The sequence below is a fragment of the Plecotus auritus genome (genome assembly GCF_963455305.1).
Source record: "Plecotus auritus genome assembly, chromosome: 8".
Classification (NCBI taxonomy): Eukaryota; Metazoa; Chordata; class Mammalia; order Chiroptera; family Vespertilionidae; genus Plecotus; species Plecotus auritus.
The window spans coordinates 149,572,393-149,593,504 of NC_137782.1; the positions used below are offsets into that span (position 1 = coordinate 149,572,393).

General features: G+C 52.8%; 1 protein-coding gene across 3 annotated transcripts in view; it reads right to left on the reverse strand.

Moving 5' to 3' along the window:
- The window catches only part of TTC7A (tetratricopeptide repeat domain 7A), a 111,420-nt gene that overhangs the window by 77,055 nt on the left and 13,253 nt on the right, over nucleotides 1–21,112 (reverse strand). For 2 of the 3 annotated variants that reach the window (XM_080682981.1, XM_080682982.1), the window contains exons 3-5: nucleotides 19,200–19,368; nucleotides 2,810–2,940; nucleotides 1,526–1,641 (exon numbers count right to left, since the gene is read on the reverse strand). In XM_080682981.1, coding sequence (XP_080539107.1) covers nucleotides 1,526–1,641; nucleotides 2,810–2,940; nucleotides 19,200–19,368 — 416 coding nt within the window. Of the gene's footprint in view, nucleotides 1–1,525; nucleotides 1,642–2,809; nucleotides 2,941–17,565; nucleotides 17,675–19,199; nucleotides 19,369–21,112 lie in introns of all 3 variants that reach the window. The other variant, XM_080682983.1, reaches the window with a different exon arrangement.

A 21,112-nucleotide genomic window follows, 5' to 3' on the forward strand; every position in this document is an offset into this window, starting at 1 on the left:
GAGGTTCAGCAGCCCCTTCTCCCAAATCTCTGCAGATAGGGGCTGAGGGCAGCATCTCTTCGTATCCCCCATTCATCCCTGAGCTGCCACTGCTGACTAGAGATCCCCCGGGGGAGGGGCAATGCAGTCTCCAGCTAGAGGGAGGTAGCCAGGCTCAGCCGCTGGGGCAGCAAAAACAGGAACCAGCCCTCTGGGCCACCGTCTCTCTAAAACCGAAGCTCAGCAACGAAAAAAGGACCAAAAAAACAGAAGGTGGAGCTGGAGCAGAGCCAGTGTGTTCCCCGGTGTCCTTGCGATGCCCCCAAGACCCACCTCGGGGGGCCACAGGACCAGACCCACCCTTGGGCTGCCACTGCTCTCTGGGCCCCCTGGTACACACGTCCCAAATGGGGACACCACCACTTCCCTTAGCACTTGAGAAATTTTAAAAAAAGAAAGAAAAGCAGAAGGTGTAAAGTTCAAGCATGGTATCATATAAGAACCGCCTATTTGAAAAAAGTTAAATTACAAAAACAAATAAAGTGAAATTTAAGGAAATAAAACATACAAAAAATAAAATAGGGGCTTCCAAGGGCTCTAGCCAGTCAGAGCAGAGAGAGCTCCGTGGTCCTGGCCTGGTGTCCTCACCTGTGACCACGTGGGGTTCGCGCTAGCCCGGGGTGTCCTCACAGCCCAGACCAGCATCTGCAGAGGGGAGTCATAATGCAAGGGGGGAGCTGATGGGGCACACAGTCTCTGCTGCAGGGCCATGTAGGAGCCCCAGCCCTGCCTATGAGTCTCTGGCTGGCATTCCCGGCAGGCAGGCTGACCCCTGCAGAATGGTCAAGAGCCACAGTTGCCTGCAGCTCGTCCTCCTGATTCTATAGCTCCTCCCTCTCTCACCACCACCCAGCACACCCCATGAAGCACCCCTCTGGGCCTGGCACCACACCACTGCCCTAGCCCACCCCGGGGAGCACCCACCGCACTCTTCATGCAGGGAGGGCACAAAGGCTGAGGAGGGCGGGGGCACCACGGCTCCGGGGCTGAGGCAGGCGAGCATTCCCACCTCTTCTGCCACCTCATCCGCAGAGACGGCGGCGTCCCCAAAACCATGCCAGGCTTTTATGTTCACCACACGCCCCCTCACATCTCACTGCCCCTTGAAAGCTGGAACGAGCAGGAACCAACTTCCCCATTTCGTTTTTGGGGAGACTGAGGTTCAAAGAAGCGAAATGACTTTACCCAACACCTGAGGGGCCAGTGAACGATACAGACGGACACCCGCCGCCCAGTGCAGGGTCCTTCGCTCTCTCCTTCTATAGAGGCCCAGCTCTCCCCGAAGCATGTGCAGGCTTTATTGCTCCTGAATTTCAGCCCTTCCCGACTCTGAACAGCTTGATGTGACAAAACGTGAGCAAGCAGCCCCACGGGTCCCCTCCAGAGCACACACACAGAGAAGAGGGAGGCCAGACTAAACGCCGCTGTCATGAGCACCCGGCCCAGAGAAAAACGTCTGCGTCCCACTCAGCTGCCGGCGACCTACCCCTTCTTCAGGTTCGTCACGTAAGCGCTCTGCAGGGCAGCTTCCAGGAAGTAGGTGAGCTCATAGTCAACAGGGTGAGAGCCTTTCAGGTGCCGCGATGTGGTGTTATTAGTGACCTGGGAAGGGAACAGAGAGAAAGCCACTGTCCCTAAGTTCTGAGGGTCAGCCCAGGCAGGCACAGTCGGTCCCGGGACCACCCCAAGTCCTCAGCCACCCCATGGGAACGTGGTGCAATTCTCAGACCAAATCCAACCCAACCTGCTTTAACTTACAATATGTCTATAGCACTCTCTCCCCACCCAAATGCCAGATGCCTCGACAGCCCTACAAAGCTGGCTTTGTCTGCATTTTACAGATGAGGTAACTGAGGCTCAGAGAGTGCCTAAAGTCACAAAGCTGGCATGCACCCGACCTCAAACTCAGGTGTGGCCAGCTACCAATTCCAGGCTATCTCTACTACTTATTGGTCCATTCATTCAACAAACACCTGAGTGCCTCCCATATGCCAGGCCCCCACTGTCCCTGTCAAACAATCACGAAACATCCACAGAGCCCAAGGGCAGGCCTCCCAGGTTCCAGAAAAGTGAGGAACAATTATGTTATTAACTGAGCTGTCCTTATTAACGGGGCTCTAAGCCTCTCGGCGCTAAGAGGCCACCCAGCCCCACCACGATTGGCCTGCCTTCATGATGCCACTCCCTTCCCTGATTCAAGAAAAATATCGACGAGCCAGCCTTATTTTTCAGAAATCTCTGCTTGGTCCTGCCTCTGCTAGCGCCTCAATTGCTGCTCCTTTCCTCCCGAAGTCCAATTGAGGAGAGGGACTCTGGGGCAGTGCCTCTCAACTGGTGGGGGGCGGGGGGGGGGGGTGACTCAACCAAAAATGGCTGCTGGCATCTGGTGGGTATAGGCCAGAGATGCTGCTCAACATTTTATAAAATGCAGCCCCACAACCAAGAATTATCTGGCCCCAAATGTCAGGAGTGCTGAGACTGAGCCCCAGGAGGACTCCGCCAAAAAGCTCCATCACAAAAACAGGTGCTGGGTTGAACATTCTGACATTTGCCCAGTAGGTGGGTGAGATTCAAGTGTCTCTTGGGCTCGAAGACTCTCAGCTCATAACCACCTCCTCCTGCAGGACGCCAATCTTCACCTACTCTGCGCCATCGCACCTGCTGTCTAAAAGCATGTCTTTGGAGGCGTGCAAGGCCAATTTTTCTAATTTGAGATGTAGGTTCTCCATAGAGGGCAGCTATGAACCCAGTGCTGTAATTCCCAGCTCACCTTCTCCAATTCCTGCAGGAACACCTGAGCAATCCAGGAGGCCCTCTCGAAGCAGGTGATCACTTCCTCCTCCCTCTCAGTCATGCGGTGGCGGGAAGCGATGGAGTTGGGGAGGCGTTCCAGGGAGAGGCCTGTGGGAGGAGGAGAGTACCTCAAACCTGCCCTGCTCAGGCCCCCCTGACTCCAGGTCCTTCCCACGGGGCCCGGGGTGGGCTCCACCGAGGAGACCTAGGCTCTGGAGCAGCCAGCGGGAGGCGGAGGTCCGCAGAGGGGAAGAGGAGGGGCTAAGCAATGGTGGTATTAGCAGCAGCTGGGATCAAGCGGTGGGCAGACAGCAGGCACCCATGCCCCACATGGGGAACCACACTGTGACACCCCCACATCCTACTCCTACCTATGCTTCCAGACCAACCTCTCCAGGAACCATTCCCAACCCTCCTTCCGGTTACTGGAAGAAAACATCCACACCCCAGGCACCCTGCTGTGTAGAGTGGTTATTTATGCCAGCTCCTCTCCCCCAGGAGCTGAGAGCTCCATGTGGACAAATGTGATTCTCTTTGGACGTCCACAATCCCTAGCACATGGCAGATGCTCAATGCTCAAGTTACACAGCATTTTACATGCCCCTCTCCCGTGGAACCAGTTTCTATCTCGCCCAAGTGATCTGCACCCAGGTCTTATGGGCCGAGAGTGGATGCACATCTGCTTGTTGTGCCTCCACTTCCCATTCTTTCAACAGCAGCACCTCGCTTCCCCTTTGAGCACCCCTCCCGCAGTCTCAGCCTGCATGGTTCAAGGGTGATGACCCCACTCCACCTCCAGGGCAGCACATAAGCCGGCTGACCCACCCTCAGGGCCGCAGTCAGTGGCTAAGGAGGAGCACACGGCCCATTCTGAGCCAAGGAAGAACCAATCCTGGCAAAGTCCCTCTCTCCACTGGACTTGGTAAGCGGGGAGGAGGTCAGCCCGGAAACGTCGGGGAAAGCCTGCCTGCACATGAAGCTGCCCAGCGTGGATGCAGTTAACAGGGCTGAACTGTACACTGAACAACGGTTAATATGTTCTTGTTGTTTTTAGTTTACTGACTTTTAGAGAGAGAGGAAGGGAGAGAGAGAGAGAGAGAGACATCAATCAGCTGCCTCCTGCATGCCCCCTACCGGGGATTGAGCCCGAAACCATGGCATGTGCCCTGACTGGGAATCGAACCTTCGACCTTTTGGTGCACTGGATGACACCCAACCAACTCAGCCACACTGGCCAGGGCGATGGTAAATTTTATGTTATGTGTTCTTTACCACATTACACACTTTTTAAAAATAAAATAAAAGCAGAGTGCTAAAGCAAAGCAAAACAAAAACCCCCCAAATCCCAAAACAAAAAAATCTAAGAAGCCAAGAAGGGAAAGCACTGTTATACTTGCTAGAAGTGACTGTGGTAAGGGAAAACAACTATATTTGTATCCTTGTTTTTTTAATACAGGAAAGATTGAATAAACTTAGTCATGAACGAAAATCAATGATGCCTACGCAGAGTAAAGGTGAGATATAATGGCAAAGAGCTGGTTCTTAAAGTCATTATTTGAGCACCTTGCTTGAAGCTCTACCCCCTGAAACTTATAAACCTCCCCCCCCCCCCGCCACCCGCCAACCTCTTTTTGAATCAAAGTCAGTTTAAATTGTGTTTTTGTCACTTGCAACTCGCACAGACCCGACTGGAGGGGGCTGACCTAGACTGCCGGTCCCCAATGGGCAGAACCCAGTCTCTCTCATCCTCGTGCCCCACACAGTACTTGACATGTACTGGGTGCTCAAGACGGACTGAACGAAGGAACTGTAAGAACAGAATCCTCAGCTCTCTCCTGCCCTACACCCCCACATCTGACTGATAACCATGCCCTCCCCTCCCTTCTCCTACTACCTAGCTGTCAAGAGGATGGCACATCAGCCTCCTAGCAGGCCTCCCTGCCTCCAGTCTCCCTCTCATCCATCCTGCACGTGGCTCCCAGGGCGATCCTGCCAGGTTTACGTACAGCCCTCCAGGAGTGCCCACTGCTACAGACTAAAGTCCAACCTCACGCTCCTTTCCAGGCCCTCCAAGATCCATCCCTGCCACCTCTCCAGCCTTGCCTCTCGCCATACGCTGTAGGTTGGGTATTATGTTCCCCCCAAATCCGTATGTTGATGGCATTGGGAGTGGGGTCTTTGGGAGGTGATTAGGTCCTGAGGGTGAACCCCTCACTAACGGGATAGTGCCCTTATAAAAAAGGCCCCAGAGAGCTCCCTCCCTCCTTCCACCACATGAGCAAACAGCGAAAGTTGGCAGCCTACCACCTGGAAGAGGGCTCTCACCAGAACCCGACCATGCTGGTGCACTGATCTCGGACTTCCAGCCTCCAGAACTGTGAGAAATAAACGTCTGTGGCATATAAGCCTGTGGTACCTGTTAGGGCAGCCTGAGCTGTCTCATACACCATAACTGTCATGTCCACATCCAGCCTCCTGCACGCAACTGCTGACCCTGCTCAAGTTGCTCCCTCTGCCTAGAATGCACGCTCTCCCCGGCCCCTCACCCCGTCCACCCCAAATTACCTCTCCCCTTCTGCCCCACTGAGTCTCCTCTATGATGCCGCTCCCAACATACCTGGTATAACCAACCATTTCCTTCTTGGATCTCGGTCTGTACTTGACACATACCTGCCCCGCCATTTCTTACACATATTTGTTCACACATTTGCCCAGCCAGTCTGTAGGCTCCTTAAAGGCATTGACCTTACCACGTTCACCTTTCCACAACCTGGCACACAGTAGGTGCTTGGCAAGCACTGGCTGGCTGAAGAAACAGCAAGCCTGATCATGTCTGACAAAGTACAAAGTGCTCTGCCAATACAAGGTGAGGAATTATCATTGTTTTCTTGGCTACTTCCCAACTCTTATGGATCCAGTGACCTTTCCCTCTGCCTGGCCGGGGAGTGAGCAGGTCTGAAGGTTGGGCTGCCTCGGCCTAGGGGGAGGCGGGCACAGAATGTGAAGGCCCTTGCTCAACACAAAAACTCAGTTACTTGTGTCCCTGAGTGTCAACTGCTTCCTGCCAAAGACTCACAACCATTTCAGCTCCTCACTGGAGAGGACTAAAGGGGGAGGAGAAATAGAGGGAGCAGTGGAGGAGCCACAGAAAGAAGGCAGAAGGCGGCCCCACTGCTCACGGCCCGTGCTGGCCCAGCCCCTGCTCCTCAGTCATGTGGCCTGTCTGCCCAGCAGGAAGGTGGGGCAAACATACAAGCTGTTCTGAGACTTAGCCTGGGAGACCAATTGCAGATGGCAGGAGGACACGGCCAACTCCAGAAAGCATCGTGGACCTGTTTTAACACAGCCACCCTGTCCCCCAGCCCGAGATGTGCTGTTGGCTGGTTCCCCTCCTGCCCCACTCTGGGCCCTGAACTGGGATAGACATGCCAGTGGCCTGGCAGGTTCAGGCTGCCGGTCCCAAGCCTGCAGTTGAGGGTTCGCTGCAAAGCAGTGAATTTCATAACATGTCTGTGGGGCCTCCTGTGCTTCATTTTTCCTTCTGCTCCCAATTCTCCGAGAATTCTAAATCCTATTGTCCTTGAATGCTCACAGCAAAACCACCTCCTCTCTGAAACCTTCTTCAGCCTCCCAACCTCAAACCAGCGGAACGTTTTAGCTGCATCTCCTTGTGTGCGTCTTTGTCCTACATGGTCACCATCCTCTCTGCCCATTTTTGATTGATTTTTGCACCCAGTGAGAGCAGCACCTGGCACTGAGTGAGTGGATGGGAGCGTAGATGAACAAACATGCACACTCATGCTGAGTATAGAGCCCAGTGGGTTTCTCCCTCTCCATTCCAAAACTAGCTCTTGCAGAACTCATAAACAAATTGTTTTTACAATGGAATTCTACTCAGAAATAAACAAAAAGACAAACTCCTGATATACATACAACATAGACGAATCTCTCAGAAATTATATTATGCAGAAGGAGCCAGATCAAAAGGTACATGCTATATTATTTCAGTTAAATAATACTCAAAAAAGGGAAAAATTAATCTATATTAATAGAAATCAACCAATCACTGCCTGGGGTGAGGAGAGGACCAATTGGGAAAAAGCGAGGAACTTCGTGGGGTGATGGAAACAGCCTTTGTCTTTATTGGGGTGTTGGTTACATGGGTATTTACACTTGTCCAACTCATCACATGATACACTTAAGATCTGTGCCCCTCACTGTATGACAATTTACCTAAAATTAATGGATGCACGCCTTTCTTAAGGAAGCAGCTGTGATTCTGGGGAACTGAAGGATGAAAGCAGAGGGGTGCGGTCACTGAGGTGACCTATGGTGTATGAAGGCGGCCATAATTTCTGGAAAATAATTTCCAACATGCACGGGACAGAAGCTTCCTGGAGCTGGCACGGGCTTTTCCCAACCAGGGTCACCCGTTCTGCCCATCAAAAGAGGCTTCTTTACCCTCTATTTGCTCTTTGATTCATAAAAAGGTCCATGCGGGGACGTGGTCGGAGACGCAGAGCCGGCTTACTGGCAGCCATCACTGTTTGCCACGCCCTAGCCTAGTGATGCCCTGAGACCCCGCCACGCACAACCTACAAACCCACCCAAGCTCCAAGCAGCAGCTTTAGCATATGAATGGCCTGCCCTATCGCAGCTTAACCTAGCAAACTTGCAGCCCGGGTCAGACAGCTCCAAAACCCCCAAACCCCAAGCAAAGAGGAGAAAACTGTAGTTCTCGCTGTAGCGCCTGCTGGGTGGCCTCAGACAGTAGCTGACCTGCACCCCATTGGAGATCCAGAAGCCAGTGTACCTAGTGGTCAGTGTGAGACACCAGATTTCAACTCCTCACATCCATAAGTGACACATTCAAGAGGCAGACTCAGTGAGCACCAAAGCCCCACTGAAACAAGTCCTGCACCATAAGCGTGTCTCCAGCGCAGCAGTTCTTCCATTATAGACACAGTGGGTCCTCACAGCCAATTGGCCTGGAAGTCAATTCCTCCCAGTGTACCAACAGCAATCAAGGCTTAACTACACCAAGACTTTGCACTCAGCCCACAAAGGGGTGTACCAAAGGCGTCCACCTCAGGTGACTGGGGAGGCTGAGCTACTGGCCCCTATAGGTCACCTACCACACAAAGCCACTCCATCAACACAGGGAAGCAGCAAAATGCGGAGACAAAGAAACATGTCACAAATGAAAGAAGTGGAGGAAAGCAAACTACTGGACGACATAGAGTTCAGAACCACATTTATAAGGTTACTCAAGAATCTTCTAAAAACTGCTGAGAAACTTAGTGAGACCTTTAAGGATCTTAATGAGAATGCCAAAAAAATGGAAAAGGACCAGTCAGAAATTAAGCATACACTGTCTAAAATAAAGAATATACAGAAACTCAACTGTAGATCAACGTACCCCAAGAATCAAACCAAAGATCTGAAATATGAGGAAACAAAAAATACCCAACCAGAAAAACAAAAAGAAAAAAGAATCCAAAAATATGAAGATAGTGTAAGGAACCTCTGGGACAACTTCAAGCGTACCAACATCCGAATTTTTGGGGTGCCAGAAGACGAGAGAGAGCAAAATATTGAAAACCTATTAGAAGAAATAATGACAGAAAACTTTCCCTACCTGGTGAAAGAAATAGACTTACAAGACCAGGAAGTGCACAGAACCCCATACAAGAGGAATCCAAAGAGGACCACACCAAGACACATCATAATTAAAATGCCAAGGGCAAAAGACAAAGAGAGAATCTTGAAAGCAGCAAGAGAAAAACGGTTAGTTACCCACAAGGGAGTACCCATATGACTGTCAGCTGATTTCTCGGCAGAAACTATGCAGGCCAGAAGGGAGTGGCAAGAAATATTCAAAGTGATGAACAGCAAGAACCTACAACCAAGATTACTCTACCCAGCAAAGCTATCATTCAGAGTTGAAGGTCAGACAAAGAGCTTCATAGACAAGAAAAAGCTAAAGGAGTTCATCACCACCAAACCAGGATTACATGAAATGCTGAAGGGTATTCTTTAAGAAGAGGAAGAAGAAGAAAAAGGTAAAGATAAAAATTATGAACAACAAAAATGAAATCAAATACATACCTACCAACAAGTGAATCTAAAAATCAAGTGAATAAAAAATCTGAAGAACAGAATGGACTGGTGAATATAATAGAATCAGGGACATAGAAAGGGAGTGGACTGACAATTCTCAGGGGGAAGGGGGTGTGAGGGGTGCGGGAAGAGATTGGACAAAAATCGTACACCTATGGATGAAGACAGTGGCGGGGGGTAAGGGCATGGGGTGGGGTGGGGAATCAGGTGGAGAGGAGCTATGGGGGTAAAAAAAAAAAGAGGAACACCTGTAATAATCTGAACAATAAAGATTTATTAAAAAAAAAAAAAAAGGTCAATTTTCCTGCCCACAAACATCTGATAGAAAATGTGCTGGGGACTCCAGCTCGTGGGTTCCCCTTCGCCCTCCGCCTTTGAGCGTTTCTGCCCAAATGGCCGGACTCCCAGCACTGATCCAGATGGAGATGGGCTGCTCCAGCGCCACCAGGCTCTGGGAGGATCCCGGGGGTTGTAACTTAGGCTTGTCAATCAGATAGGAAGCCAGGGCCGGAAGTGCCCGGCGCTACCTCCCGATTCCCACTGGCAGAGGGCCTCTCTGTGAAAACACCCAGCTCTACCAGCCAAGGGAGGGCCCTGGTCGAGAGGAGCGCTTGCTTTTTTCATTAGCTTTTGGTTTGGATGCAGGCTGATCCTGGTACAGCCCTGGGCTCAGCACCCAGGCTGATGGCAGCCTCTCCAGCCTGGGATGACTCATCACATCCCAGACAGCTGCCCTTCCAAGAAGCCCCACCCTGGGGGCCCTGGGCCAGGCTGCAGAGGTGGAGAGCACAATGCTTCCTCTGCTGCGGAACTTTCCACACGGGTGGACCCCCTCCCTCTCGCCTACCCAGCAGATCCAACAGCACAGGGCACCCACAGAGGGCGAAGCCGAGTGTGGGAATCCTGGGTTGGGGTGGGGAGAGGAAGAAATGCAAGCCGCTGCTTCAGCCCTTAGGGAGGAAGCCTCAAGGCCAGGTAGGGAAGAACCCTCATAATTCATACACAAAAGCGGGCAACTGAGGGAATGTAAAATGGTTCGGCCGCTGCGGAAAAACAGCCCTGCAGTTCCTCGAAAAATTAAAAACAGAATTACCGTATGACTTGGCAACTCCACTTCTGGGTATTTATACCCCCCAAAATTGAAAGGAAGGTCCAGAAGAGAAATTTGTACACCCATATTCATAGCAGCATTATTCATAACAGTCAAAAGGTGGAAGCAAGCCAAGTATCCATCGGTGGACAAAAAAAAATGAGATTTAACCTATAGGATCAATAATGGAATAAGTTTGCTAAGCTACAAAAGATCCTTACACTGAAATGCTTGCTCTGCAGCCACTTTAAGTAGTGATGTCGATGTGTACTAGAAACTGTTTCATAAAAATATTAACTTTAAAAAATATGTCTGGCTGGTGTGGCTCAATGATTGGGTATGGACCCATGAACCAGGAGGTCACGGTTTGGTTCCCGGTCAGGGCACATGCCCAGGTTGTGGGCTCGACTCCCAGTAGGGGGTGTGCAGGAGGCAGCTGGTCGATTATTCTCATCATTGATGTTTCTATCTTTCTCCCTTCCTCTCTGAAATCAATAAAAATATATTAAAAATATGATTTATAAACTCATTTGGTTTAAAAACACACACATATAAACCAATATTAAAAAACTGGAAAACAATGAAAGGATATATTCAAAATGTTTACAGAGATCCAAGTTTCCCCAAACACAAAATGGGATTACATATTAGCAATGCCTACCTCCTAGGGCGCTGTGAGAATTAGAGTAGATGGCATTATAACGAGCAGCACCTATGCTGCCAGAAAACCTTTTCAAGTGATGCTCACAATGACCTCTCAGGTAGGGGTTAGCTCTTCCCTAGAACGACACAGGAACAATCAAACTCAGGGCGAAGAGATTCCTTCCACCACCACTCAGCTAGAAGTGGCAGAGTCCAGACTAGATCCAGGTCTCTGGCTTCAATTCTGTCTGCTCTCTCGGCCCAGACTCCAGGGGACCTCAGACTTTTTAAACAGGGGGCCAGTTCACTGTCCCTCAGACGGTTGGAGGGCCTGACTGTAGTTTAAAAAAAAAAACTATGAACAAATTCCTATGTGCACTGCGGGCCCGGGACGAGTCGGCTGCTAAGCAGGACAGGCAGCGGCACCCAGCGGGCCAGATAAATGTCCTCGGCGGGCCGCATGTGGCCCGCGGGCTGCAGTCTGAGGACCCCTGCTCAAGTTAGTCAGAGGTTCCAAATCGCAGGCTGCTGGCCAGCCCAGGTGTAGCTGACGGCTGAGTTAGTTACAGCTGTCTACCCTAGTGTTGAAGCTGGTTTCTCAAATTCACCCCTCCAAGCCCTGCTCACACTCCACACCCCCACCCACAACTCCCCGGGGTGGCCTCCTACAATGAGGAAAGGGCTGCCAGCAGAAGGTGTGGGGTGAGCACATCGAGCCCCTCCCCACTCCAGCCCCAGGGTGTCCCCTCCTGGGAGCCTGTCTGCCGTGTTGACCTGTTTTGTATCCTGCAGCCCAGAAAGACACTCAACCAAGGCTTGGTGTGCACACAGTTCACACACCCGCCTCCTTCCGAGATGCCCCAACAGCGGCCTGCTCATGCTTCTCCATCCGGGAGGCCAGGCTCCCACTCCACGGACCGCAGTCTGGGGCCAGGGCTGCAGAACCAAAAGTGCTGACCTCCTTCCCCGCAAGGCAAACAGCCCACGCCCCTCCGAGAAGGAAACCAAAATAAACAGCTAATTCCTGCCATTCCAGGACTAAAAAAAACAAAACCAGAATCAAATATGTCACCATATTCTGCCCTAGGGGATGCCTGGTGCTCTTTCTTTTCTCTTTAAAAGTTTTAATAAGCCACAAAATCCCAGGTGAGAGCAGAATAGCTGGGGATGTATTGACTAAATGAGAATAGAAACAAATCTTGCGGGGCAAGAGGAGAATCTGCAAATTGTAGGGAGCGGTTATAGGGTTAAGCCTCGGACTGACCTGCTGGCAAAGCCAGCAAAAAGTCGCAGCTTAGAGGGCACAGTCCTCTTAGCATAATTAAGCTTGACCTTATGATGCTCCCTAGATCTTTCCTGGGTAGCTAATGGGCTGTGGGAGGTGCCGCATGCTGCCAAAACAAGTGAAACTCACAAGAACATTGTAACTATGGTGACCACTACCTTGTTTACTTCTGACTACAAAATAAAGGCTCAACTTGCCATCTGGATCTGTTCTGTGGTCTCAGCCAGGCACAGAAGATCCACCTAGACCCAGCTTATTCGCTTTGTCTTTTCTTCATCCTTCGCCGGCCCCCCTCAGGCTTGCCGAACCCTTGGCTGTGCTGGGGCGGCACGGCAAATCACAATTTTAATGGCTGCTTAGTATTTTTTACATTTTTACTTTCACAGTACCTTCAGGATTTAGCATCTCACTGCAGTATTTTGGGTGAATGGGGCCATTTTTCTCCACAGCCAGGCCAATCATTGACTGGCCAGCCAGCAGGCAAGCCTGCCCAAAGCATGGACTGTGGCCTCCCTGATGCAGGGCTGTGAGCGAGAGGGGTTGGCTAGGCTGAAACACAGGGCACATTGGTTTTCAAGGGGCCTACATCTCATTTGTGGGGCCACAGCCAGCCCCAAATTACACTCAGGGCAGGGGGTCATTCTCCACATCCCTACCACACTGAGTTGGTGCCAGAGATGGAAGTGGCACAGGAAGGCATGAGGAGGGAAGGAAGCCTTTCAACACAGAACAGGCCTCTGAGAGGTGCCACTGGGGCTTTTGGGGGATGAACCGGGAAAGGTTTGAGATGTCAAAAGTACAGGATCTGAAGCATCCCGCATGTCCATCAAAGCTGAGAATACCCCTTGGGGCTTGGACCAGCAGAAAAGAGGGCAGTGTGTCACCCTGGATCACAGAGCCCTTGTCCTAGAGTCTGGGGTCCAGACCCCTCTGCTCCAGACAGACCAGACACAGCGCTGACCAATAGGTAGGCCTGACTGTAAGCCACACCAGTCATGGTGGGCTACCTGGCCAAAGTTCTAGAACACCAGCATAGAGAGACACCTGCACCTTCCTGTCGGGCCGTCAATGTTGCCGTATTTCCCACTCCCTCCGACATGCACCCCTCTTAGCTCCAAGAAGGTTTGATTACACCCCACCTTTAAACAAGTTGCCTCCATTTCCCTTTGGACTCTACCAGGAAGGCATTGCTCTCACGCCTCTGCAGGGGATTCCTCCTGGGAAGGCTCCACGCTAGCTGGTCTCTCTCACTTCCCCCTCTGGAACACAGCGGTCCGGTCAAACCAGTACTCATTGGACGAGCCCAAAAGCCAGAGAGAGCCAACTCAAATTCTGACCCGGTTACTACTGGTGTGACCTGAGGTGAGTCAGTGCTGCCTCAGCTCTGAGGCTCTGCCCTCTGAACCTTTCACCTACTTTGGTAACAGCACCTTGATTTTCCTAGAGCTGTGGTCGGCAAACGGCGGCTCGCGAGCCACATGCGGCTCTTTGGCCCCTTGAGTGTGGCTCTTCCACAAACTACCACGGCCTGGGCGAGTCTATTTTGAAGAAGTGGCATTAGAAGAAGTTTTAAGTTTAAAAAATTTGGCTCTCAAAAGAAATTTCAATCGTTGTACTGTTGATATCTGGCTCTGTTGACTAATGAGTTTGCCGACCACTGTCCTAGAGGGAGCCATTCCCCAGCTCAGTCCACAAGATTCAGGTGGGGAAATCCCACCCCTGCACTAACCCAGCAACCTAGGTGCTGGTCACTGTAACCGGTCCCAGGTGGGCATGGGACCCAGCCAGGTCGATGGGAACGACCCCGAGGCACTCTTTCTCGGGTTGTGAGTGCCGTGTTGCAGGACCATGCAAACCTGGAGATGCTGAAAAAGAACCCAACACACGGAGCTTCTGGATCCAGCTATGCCTGATGCCACCCATCCCAACAACTTAACAGTGACATGAGCCTATACATTTCTAGTCTCTCCCCCTTTTGGTTGTGGCTTTTCCAGATAGTTGGAGTTGCATTTTTGTCATTATAACCGTAGGTCTGGCTATGAGGAAACTGATCCCAGAAGTGTGATGTCAGAGCAGACAATTCCTGAAGTACAGGACTGGCTGAGTAGAGGTCAGGTACGGGAATGAGAATTTTGACGCCTTCCAGCTAAGAAACTGGAATTCGAGATACATAGCAACAGCAGTTAAAATTCAGCCTATTTTATCTTGAGGCGAGACCTTGGGCTATGGATGCTGGAACTTCAGGGCATCTGGTGGAACATTCCAGAATATAAGCCTATGGTGGATACTTTTTGAGCTCAGAGTAGGGCCCACAAGAGGGGGCAAACTTTACTTCTGGTATCCCCTGAAAGACACAGCTTTGCTAAGGACCCCTCTTCCCTGTGGACAATTCAAGGTGGCCGAGGGTCAAGTCAGATCATCAGGGCTGGACATTCTCTGCTCCTGCTGAAGGCAGTGCGGAGGAGGCAGGAAGACCAGCCCCTGTGAGGCCCGAGGGCTGGGCCTGGGAAAGGCCCGACATCCCAGGACGTCACCAGGCTCCCCTGCCGTGGCTCTCACATGCTGCTAGACGACCAGATGCCGCTTGGGGGCAAGGGGCGTGTGTACCCCAGCCTAGCCCATGGCTTACCCATTGAACTGAGGGCTGGGGGTGCTGAGAGGAGCCTGGGGTCTGCTGCTAAGAGACACACTTCTAGGCGTGGATCTAAATCTAAGGACCCTGGGTCAACAGTCTTTGGCTCTAGTTTCTCATCCATGAAGGTGATCTAATGCCAAATGCCCACAGGCTTATTACTAGGGAGTTCTAGGGAGGCAGAGGCAGACAGACCCCAAGCCTGGCAAATGCGGCCTCAGACCCCTCAACTCCAAAGGCTCTCCCAGGTGTGACAGCCCGTTTGGAAGTGGGCTGCTGAGGAGCTGCAGCCCCAGGGGGATTTCACAAATGCCCCTCTTGGGTGTCAAGGCCTGAGAGGTCCCCACTGAATGGAACTGGGGGCAGCCGCATGGCCACAGCACCACAGCCAGGCAGCAGGTCCCCTGTCCCGCCCTAGCAGGCCCTGGTAATAAGCTACAGACCGGCCACTTCGGAGGTGTTTCCGTGTCCTGGTGTTTCTAACAGCAGACTCCACAGACACCATGGCCTGTGGTGCAGAGACCGGGCAGGAAAGAGTGGCACCAGGTAGCTCATGACTCACCAGTTCTGCCTCTGCAGGCTTAGCTCCTCCCCCTGAGCAGCTGTTTCCTAGAGCCAGGGCCCACCAGCTGCAGGCTTTGCTCACCTACCTGCCTGCCTCCCTCAAGGGAAGGGACCTTAACTGTTCTTCTCAGTATGCCTGGTAGGCACTTGCTCAACCAACTTCTTGCCAATCGTACTTCCCCCTGTGAGAGCCGGGCTGGGGGCCCTGAGGGGTACAACTATAAGAGGCCAGGCCCCTGGCAGGAGGCACATACTGACTGACCTGTAACTGGGGAGGTTGAAAGAGGGAGAGAATGCTGTAGCTGAACAACCAAGGGGAGCCTCCTGGTGGAGGAGGCACCTGAGCTGTGTCTGAGGGAATGTGAGGGCTATTCATGTGCGAGGACAGTGGCCCAAGAAAAGGTGAAGGAAGAGACTTTGTCTAGCATGTTGTACACTGGGAGCAGACCTCACTTGGCTGGAGTGTGGGGCTTCGGGAAGGGAGAAGAGGGAGGGCACTGTGGGTGCCACCACCTGTCCTTGAGGGGCTCTAAGTTTAGCAGAGAGGCAGGGCTGACAGCCCTGAGTGCACAAAGGAGCAGGGATCTGCCAAGGGCTTTATGAGAGTGGGCGACCTTCCGAGTAGAGCCTCAAAACCAAATTATTCTAGACTAGAGGCCCAGTGCACCACATTCGTGCACTGGGGGGCAGGGGGTCCCTCAGCCGGGCCTGCGCCCTCTCGCAGTCCAGGACCCCTCGGGGGATGTCCGCGGGGAGCGGGACTAAGCCAGCAGGCAAACATCCCCCAAGGAGTCCTTAGCGCTGCCGCAGAGAGGCTTCCGCTGCGCTCGCCAGCCGTGAGCCTGGCTTCTGACTGAGCGGTGCTCCCCCTGTGGGAGCGCACTGACCACCAGGGGGCAGCTCCTGCGTTGAGCGTCTGCCCCCTGGTGGTCAGTGACCATCATAGCAACCGGTCGTTCTGCTGTTCAGTCAATTTGCTTATTAGGGTTTTATTATATAGGATTGTTTTTAAATACAAAGTAAATGGAAGCTGCCCTCCCCCCAGCTCCACACACACACACAAACCAAAGTGGTGGTGGGCTGCACCACCTACCATCTGAACCTGGAATGGACTGGGAACTTTTCCTTTCCCAGGGCCGTCCCCTGGTCTGACATGCTTGGGCAGAGGGCAAGGATTTAGAAGAAATCACAATGGGGCCACTGCAGGGCTGGGGGAAGAGGGTAGGAGTGGGGCAGGCTCCCCATTCTGAGCCAAAGTGACTGATGCCGACATATAAAAGCAAATTTTCTGGGCAACTCATCCACTGACACCATGGCCTGCTGCTTCTGCACTAAGCAGACCCCGGGACACGGGGGCAGGGCTCTACTGGGGGCCATAGCTCCTCCTCAGGGCTGAAGGAGGCCGGGAGAGGCTCAAGTCCCTATTTCCACAAGGTCCAGTTAGGGCTCCCCTCAGGGACAGAATGATGGTATCCAAAGGCATCGTCCCTCCTGGCTGTCCCCGCTCCCGGCTCCGCAGTCAGTGCCAGGAACCTCCTTCTCTGGGCTCCTGCACCTCCTGCACCCGCCTTGTGTGCTCAAACCCATCTCGGAGGTAACAGTAACTGCTCCCCACCACCCTCTGGTGGGCTCCTCTCTCACAGGCAGGACACAGCTGGGGAGACAACCACGTGGCCACCAATCCGAGCTCTGCTGCATACCGGCTGTGTGACTGGGCATCCTTCAGTTTCTTCATCCATAGAGGGGGCACAACAACTACCTCCCGTCTTAGAGATGAGGTGAAGGTGATGGTACCTTTGGGAGGTGATTAGGGTTAGATGAGGCCATGAGGGTGAGGACCTAGTGATGGGATTAGTGGCTTTATAAGAAGAAGGAGAGGGATCGCTCTAGGTGCACACATGGTGGAAAGGCACAGTGAGATGGTGGCCACCTGCAACCCAAGGAGACAGATACCAACCCTGCTGGTACCTTGATCTTGAACTTCCCAGCCTCCAGAACTGTGAGAAATAAATTACTGTTGTTTAAGCCACCAGTCTATAGTATTTTGTTTTGGCAGCCCTAACTGAATAAAACACCCTCTTGCTCATAAATGGAGTCAGGACCAATGGCCAGCCATCCCCATCCCCTACTCTGTGCATGGGGAAACCCACTGGGTCCCCCCAAACCTAGCGAAATCAACATCATGCATACTCCGAAGGCCACGTGCATGGTCTCAATCAAGCACATGCAGGGTCAGGTGAACCTCAGCATGCCAAGCAGCAGGCACAGTCACTGCAACAGGACAGGGAGGACAGGCAGAGAGGATGCAGGCAAATGGGAGGCCACGTGCAGTCAGTGAGGGGCGGGAAGCTGGCACAGCCCACAACCGAGCAGTCCACGCCTTGGTGCCCGGTTCCTTACCTCCCCTGCAGGACCTCTGACCACCAAGAAGCTGGAGGCGTGCTGGAAAGAGTAGAGAGCAGGAGACAGGGAGCAGTAGGCACCGAGCCAGTTCTACAGGAAAAAAGTGCTGGAAAGGACCCCCAAGGAAAGGTGTTAGGTTCAGGAAGTCTGTGGCAGAAGTGGTTTCCAAGAGGCCCAAAGGACCCAAATGCCAAATGAAGATCACCCCCAAGACTGGCCTGTGCCAGGGGCCCAGAGAAGGGAACGAGAGAGCAAAGGGAGAAGAGCCCACAGACTGGACCACCCCAGAGGGGCACCTGCCCTCCGCAGGCTGGTGCTGGGTCTGTCCAGGGTGACATTCTTGGCAGATTTCCTGGGATGGCGTGAACAGTCTCTCAATGGGGGAAGGGGTCCAGGCCCCAGCAGTGGACAACAGCCATCAGGGAGCCCCATCAGCTGGGACCAGAAGGCTGTGCCCTGCACAGACATCACAGCCAATTCCCCAGGATCCAAGGGAGACAGAGGAACGGGGGTGGGGACTCATTCCAAGGCCGACGTCAGAGAGTGGAGGTTCCTGTCTTGGCTCCACCTCAGATCTCTGGGTAACTTTGAACAAGGTACAGAGCTTCTCTGGGCCTCAGTTTCCCCATATGTAAGATGGAGAGAACATCCCTCTCTATGTTGGAAAGAGGGTAACATATAGTCTGCCAATGCCGGACACCAAATCCCCACAGGGCCACAGGTTTCTAGATTTTTCTCTGGGGATTGGTTGGTGCTGAAATAGGGAGATGATCAAACATTCAAGATTCTTGGGCAGAGGGCCACGCCTCAGGTTCTGTGATCCCAGCGCTTCTGGATCCCCAGAAGAAAGAGCCTGAAGCACTAAGTTTGCGGGGGTGTGGGGGGGGCGCTTCTACTAATATGAAACACCTTCGGGGTCCATTCAATGGCACTATTACCCCAGATGGGCCATTCACAGCCCCCTATATCGTAAAATTCCTACATCACTGACCCTGTGTGCCGGGGTCTCCACCAAAGCACCCCTCACCCTAGGAACTGGTTCTGACCTGCTCATCACTGGGTCCTTCCACCACCTCCCCACCCCGGGCCACTCACGCCAGGTGCCCAACAAATACCTGAGCAGTGACAGGCTGCTCTGTACCATCAAGCACCCGATTTGTAGTCATTGTCAGCCACCAGCACCAGCCAGACAACAGGATGGCACATTTTTAAGCCTTACTCAATCTGGTTACACAACTGATTCCTCTTGGTCATGGTAACCCTGTGAGGGCAGGTATTACAGCCCTGTCTTACAAATCAGTCAGCTGCGGCCAAGAAAGGGGACGAGGTGGTTTGCACAAAGGCACACAGTGGGTAGCTAGTTGTCGACAGAGCCTGGGTGAGAACCTGAGTCTTCTGACATTCAGCCTGGTGCCTGCCGTCAGCCAGCATGCCCAGTTACTACTGGTGTCCACCTAGCAGGTCGGGGCCTAGGCACTACCCAGAGGTGATGTATCTTAGACATCAGCCTGGCAGGCTCACCCTCAACCCAGCATCTGCTGCCCTACAGCTACCGCCTGCTCCTGGCACAAGGGAATCTGAGTGTAACGAGCAGGGCATGGGGGGGGAGCCCCAGCGGTGCCCACACCTACCTTTGATGACAAAGGCCTCCGCCAGCAGCCGCATCTGATACAGGGGCTTGTTCTCCATGGACATGTCATCGATCCCGGCCCGCGCATACATGCTGATGGCATCTCGGTAGGAGCCCTCCACGTAATGCAGCTTGCCCAGGATCAGCATGGCCTCACACATGTACCTTGGCTGAAAGGACAAGGACCACATTAGCAGGCTCCTGGCCCAAAGTCCCTGCCTCATCCACCCCAACAGGTCGGATGAACACCCTCTCACTGGAGCCATGACAATCTGCCTAAGACCCTGCTCAGAAACCTCCTGCAGGAAGCCTTTCCTGACCTTCGAGCACATGCCCAGGGCTCCTTTCTCTCCACACCTGCAGTCCATGGCCTACTTATTGAAATTCTTGACGTTCGTATTGAAATTCTCTTAGGAGTCCCTAACTGTTTCACATGTGTGTTGTATGCACGCAGGCAGCCTGCAGACTGGGCCGCCTTCTCTCTCCTGAAGCCCCCAGAGGCTACGGCAAAGGCTGGCACTCAAGAGTTCAGACACTTGTCCTCAATGCAAGTGAGGAGCCAGGGACCCAGCCCCGTTTTGTGGGGCCTGATATAATTTGGGGTGGGTTTGCATAAATATACACAAATATACAATTAGGTGGAAGGCCTTGGAGAAAACCATGCAGGTGACAGGCCCCAAGCTGAAGCCCCCACACCACAGCAGGACCTTTGTGGGGAAGAAGGCGACATCAGCAGTGTGGGACAAAGGGAGGAGGAGAGTGAAGGCCTGACGGGCCACTGTCCCATCTTATCAGAAACAGGTAATAAAAGTGCCCAGTCAAGTGCCTGAATTCAAACCCGTTCTCTCTGCTTTACTTTTCCAAGTGCTGCTTATGCCCAAGTCTGCATCCCATACAGGGACTCTCAGGCCTTGAGGAGGTCTGGTTGGCCCTGCCCCAGAATTATGGCCTTCGACGTGGGCCGGCCTGGCTTCAAGATCTCCCACCTTTGGGGCTCCCTACTCTAGTCTGCTGTCTTCATTTCTATGCTCAGCAGGCCCACCACCCCTTTGGCCAGGCTGCAGGCACTGTCCCACCACACAGCATCGATTCTGTCCACAGAGCTCCCTGGAGAAGTAGCACTGGTTCCCAACCCAGCCTGTCTCCGCAGGAAGGAGCTGCCCCTGACTCCCTGCGGGGCGATCAGACTCTAGGGCACAGTGACAGACTCTGGGGCACAGTGACAGAGCGCAAGGGAAGCTTCCACCACTCCCCACCATCTACTGCCCTCTCAGAAGCCAACAAAGAGAATGGAGTATGGCACAGCCAAATTCTCCTTCCTCATGGTCTTTTGGTTTTTGTATATACACATTCTACCTTTGCCTTTGCTCACACAGGCCCCCTATCTGGAACAGTCTCCCCTTCCCTCAAGCTGTCCAGCTCCTCCTCCATCCTTTGCGGTCTTGCTCAGGCCCACCTCCTCCTGGAGGCCTCCCTGACTACCAGGGAGCTCCCTTCTGCTGAATTCCTACAATGCCTCTACCAAATGGGCCCAGTCAGCTCCTGCAAGCCTGACCCACTGACTCCTGATTAACTCTCAAAGGCTGAATTTTTCAAGGGCACTTGCTGGTCTCCCCAGTAGGCCACCCCCTCCCTGGGCCAGAGCCATACATTACACACCCCCAGGGGCATGCAGCCCACGGTTCCTCAAAGAGGGGTAACATCTCTGCTATTCTCTGCACTGGTCTCAAGCCACAGGCATGTTTCCTCCTTGCTCGGCCTCGTTTTCCCATCATGAGGGCCAGATCCTAACACCTACTCCTCACCTCCCATCACAGCAATGCCAAGAGCATTCACAGGGCAAAGTCCAGAAAAGAGCTTTGAACTTTTCTTTAGAAAGAAGCATGATAAACACAGGGCATGAGTAATTATTAT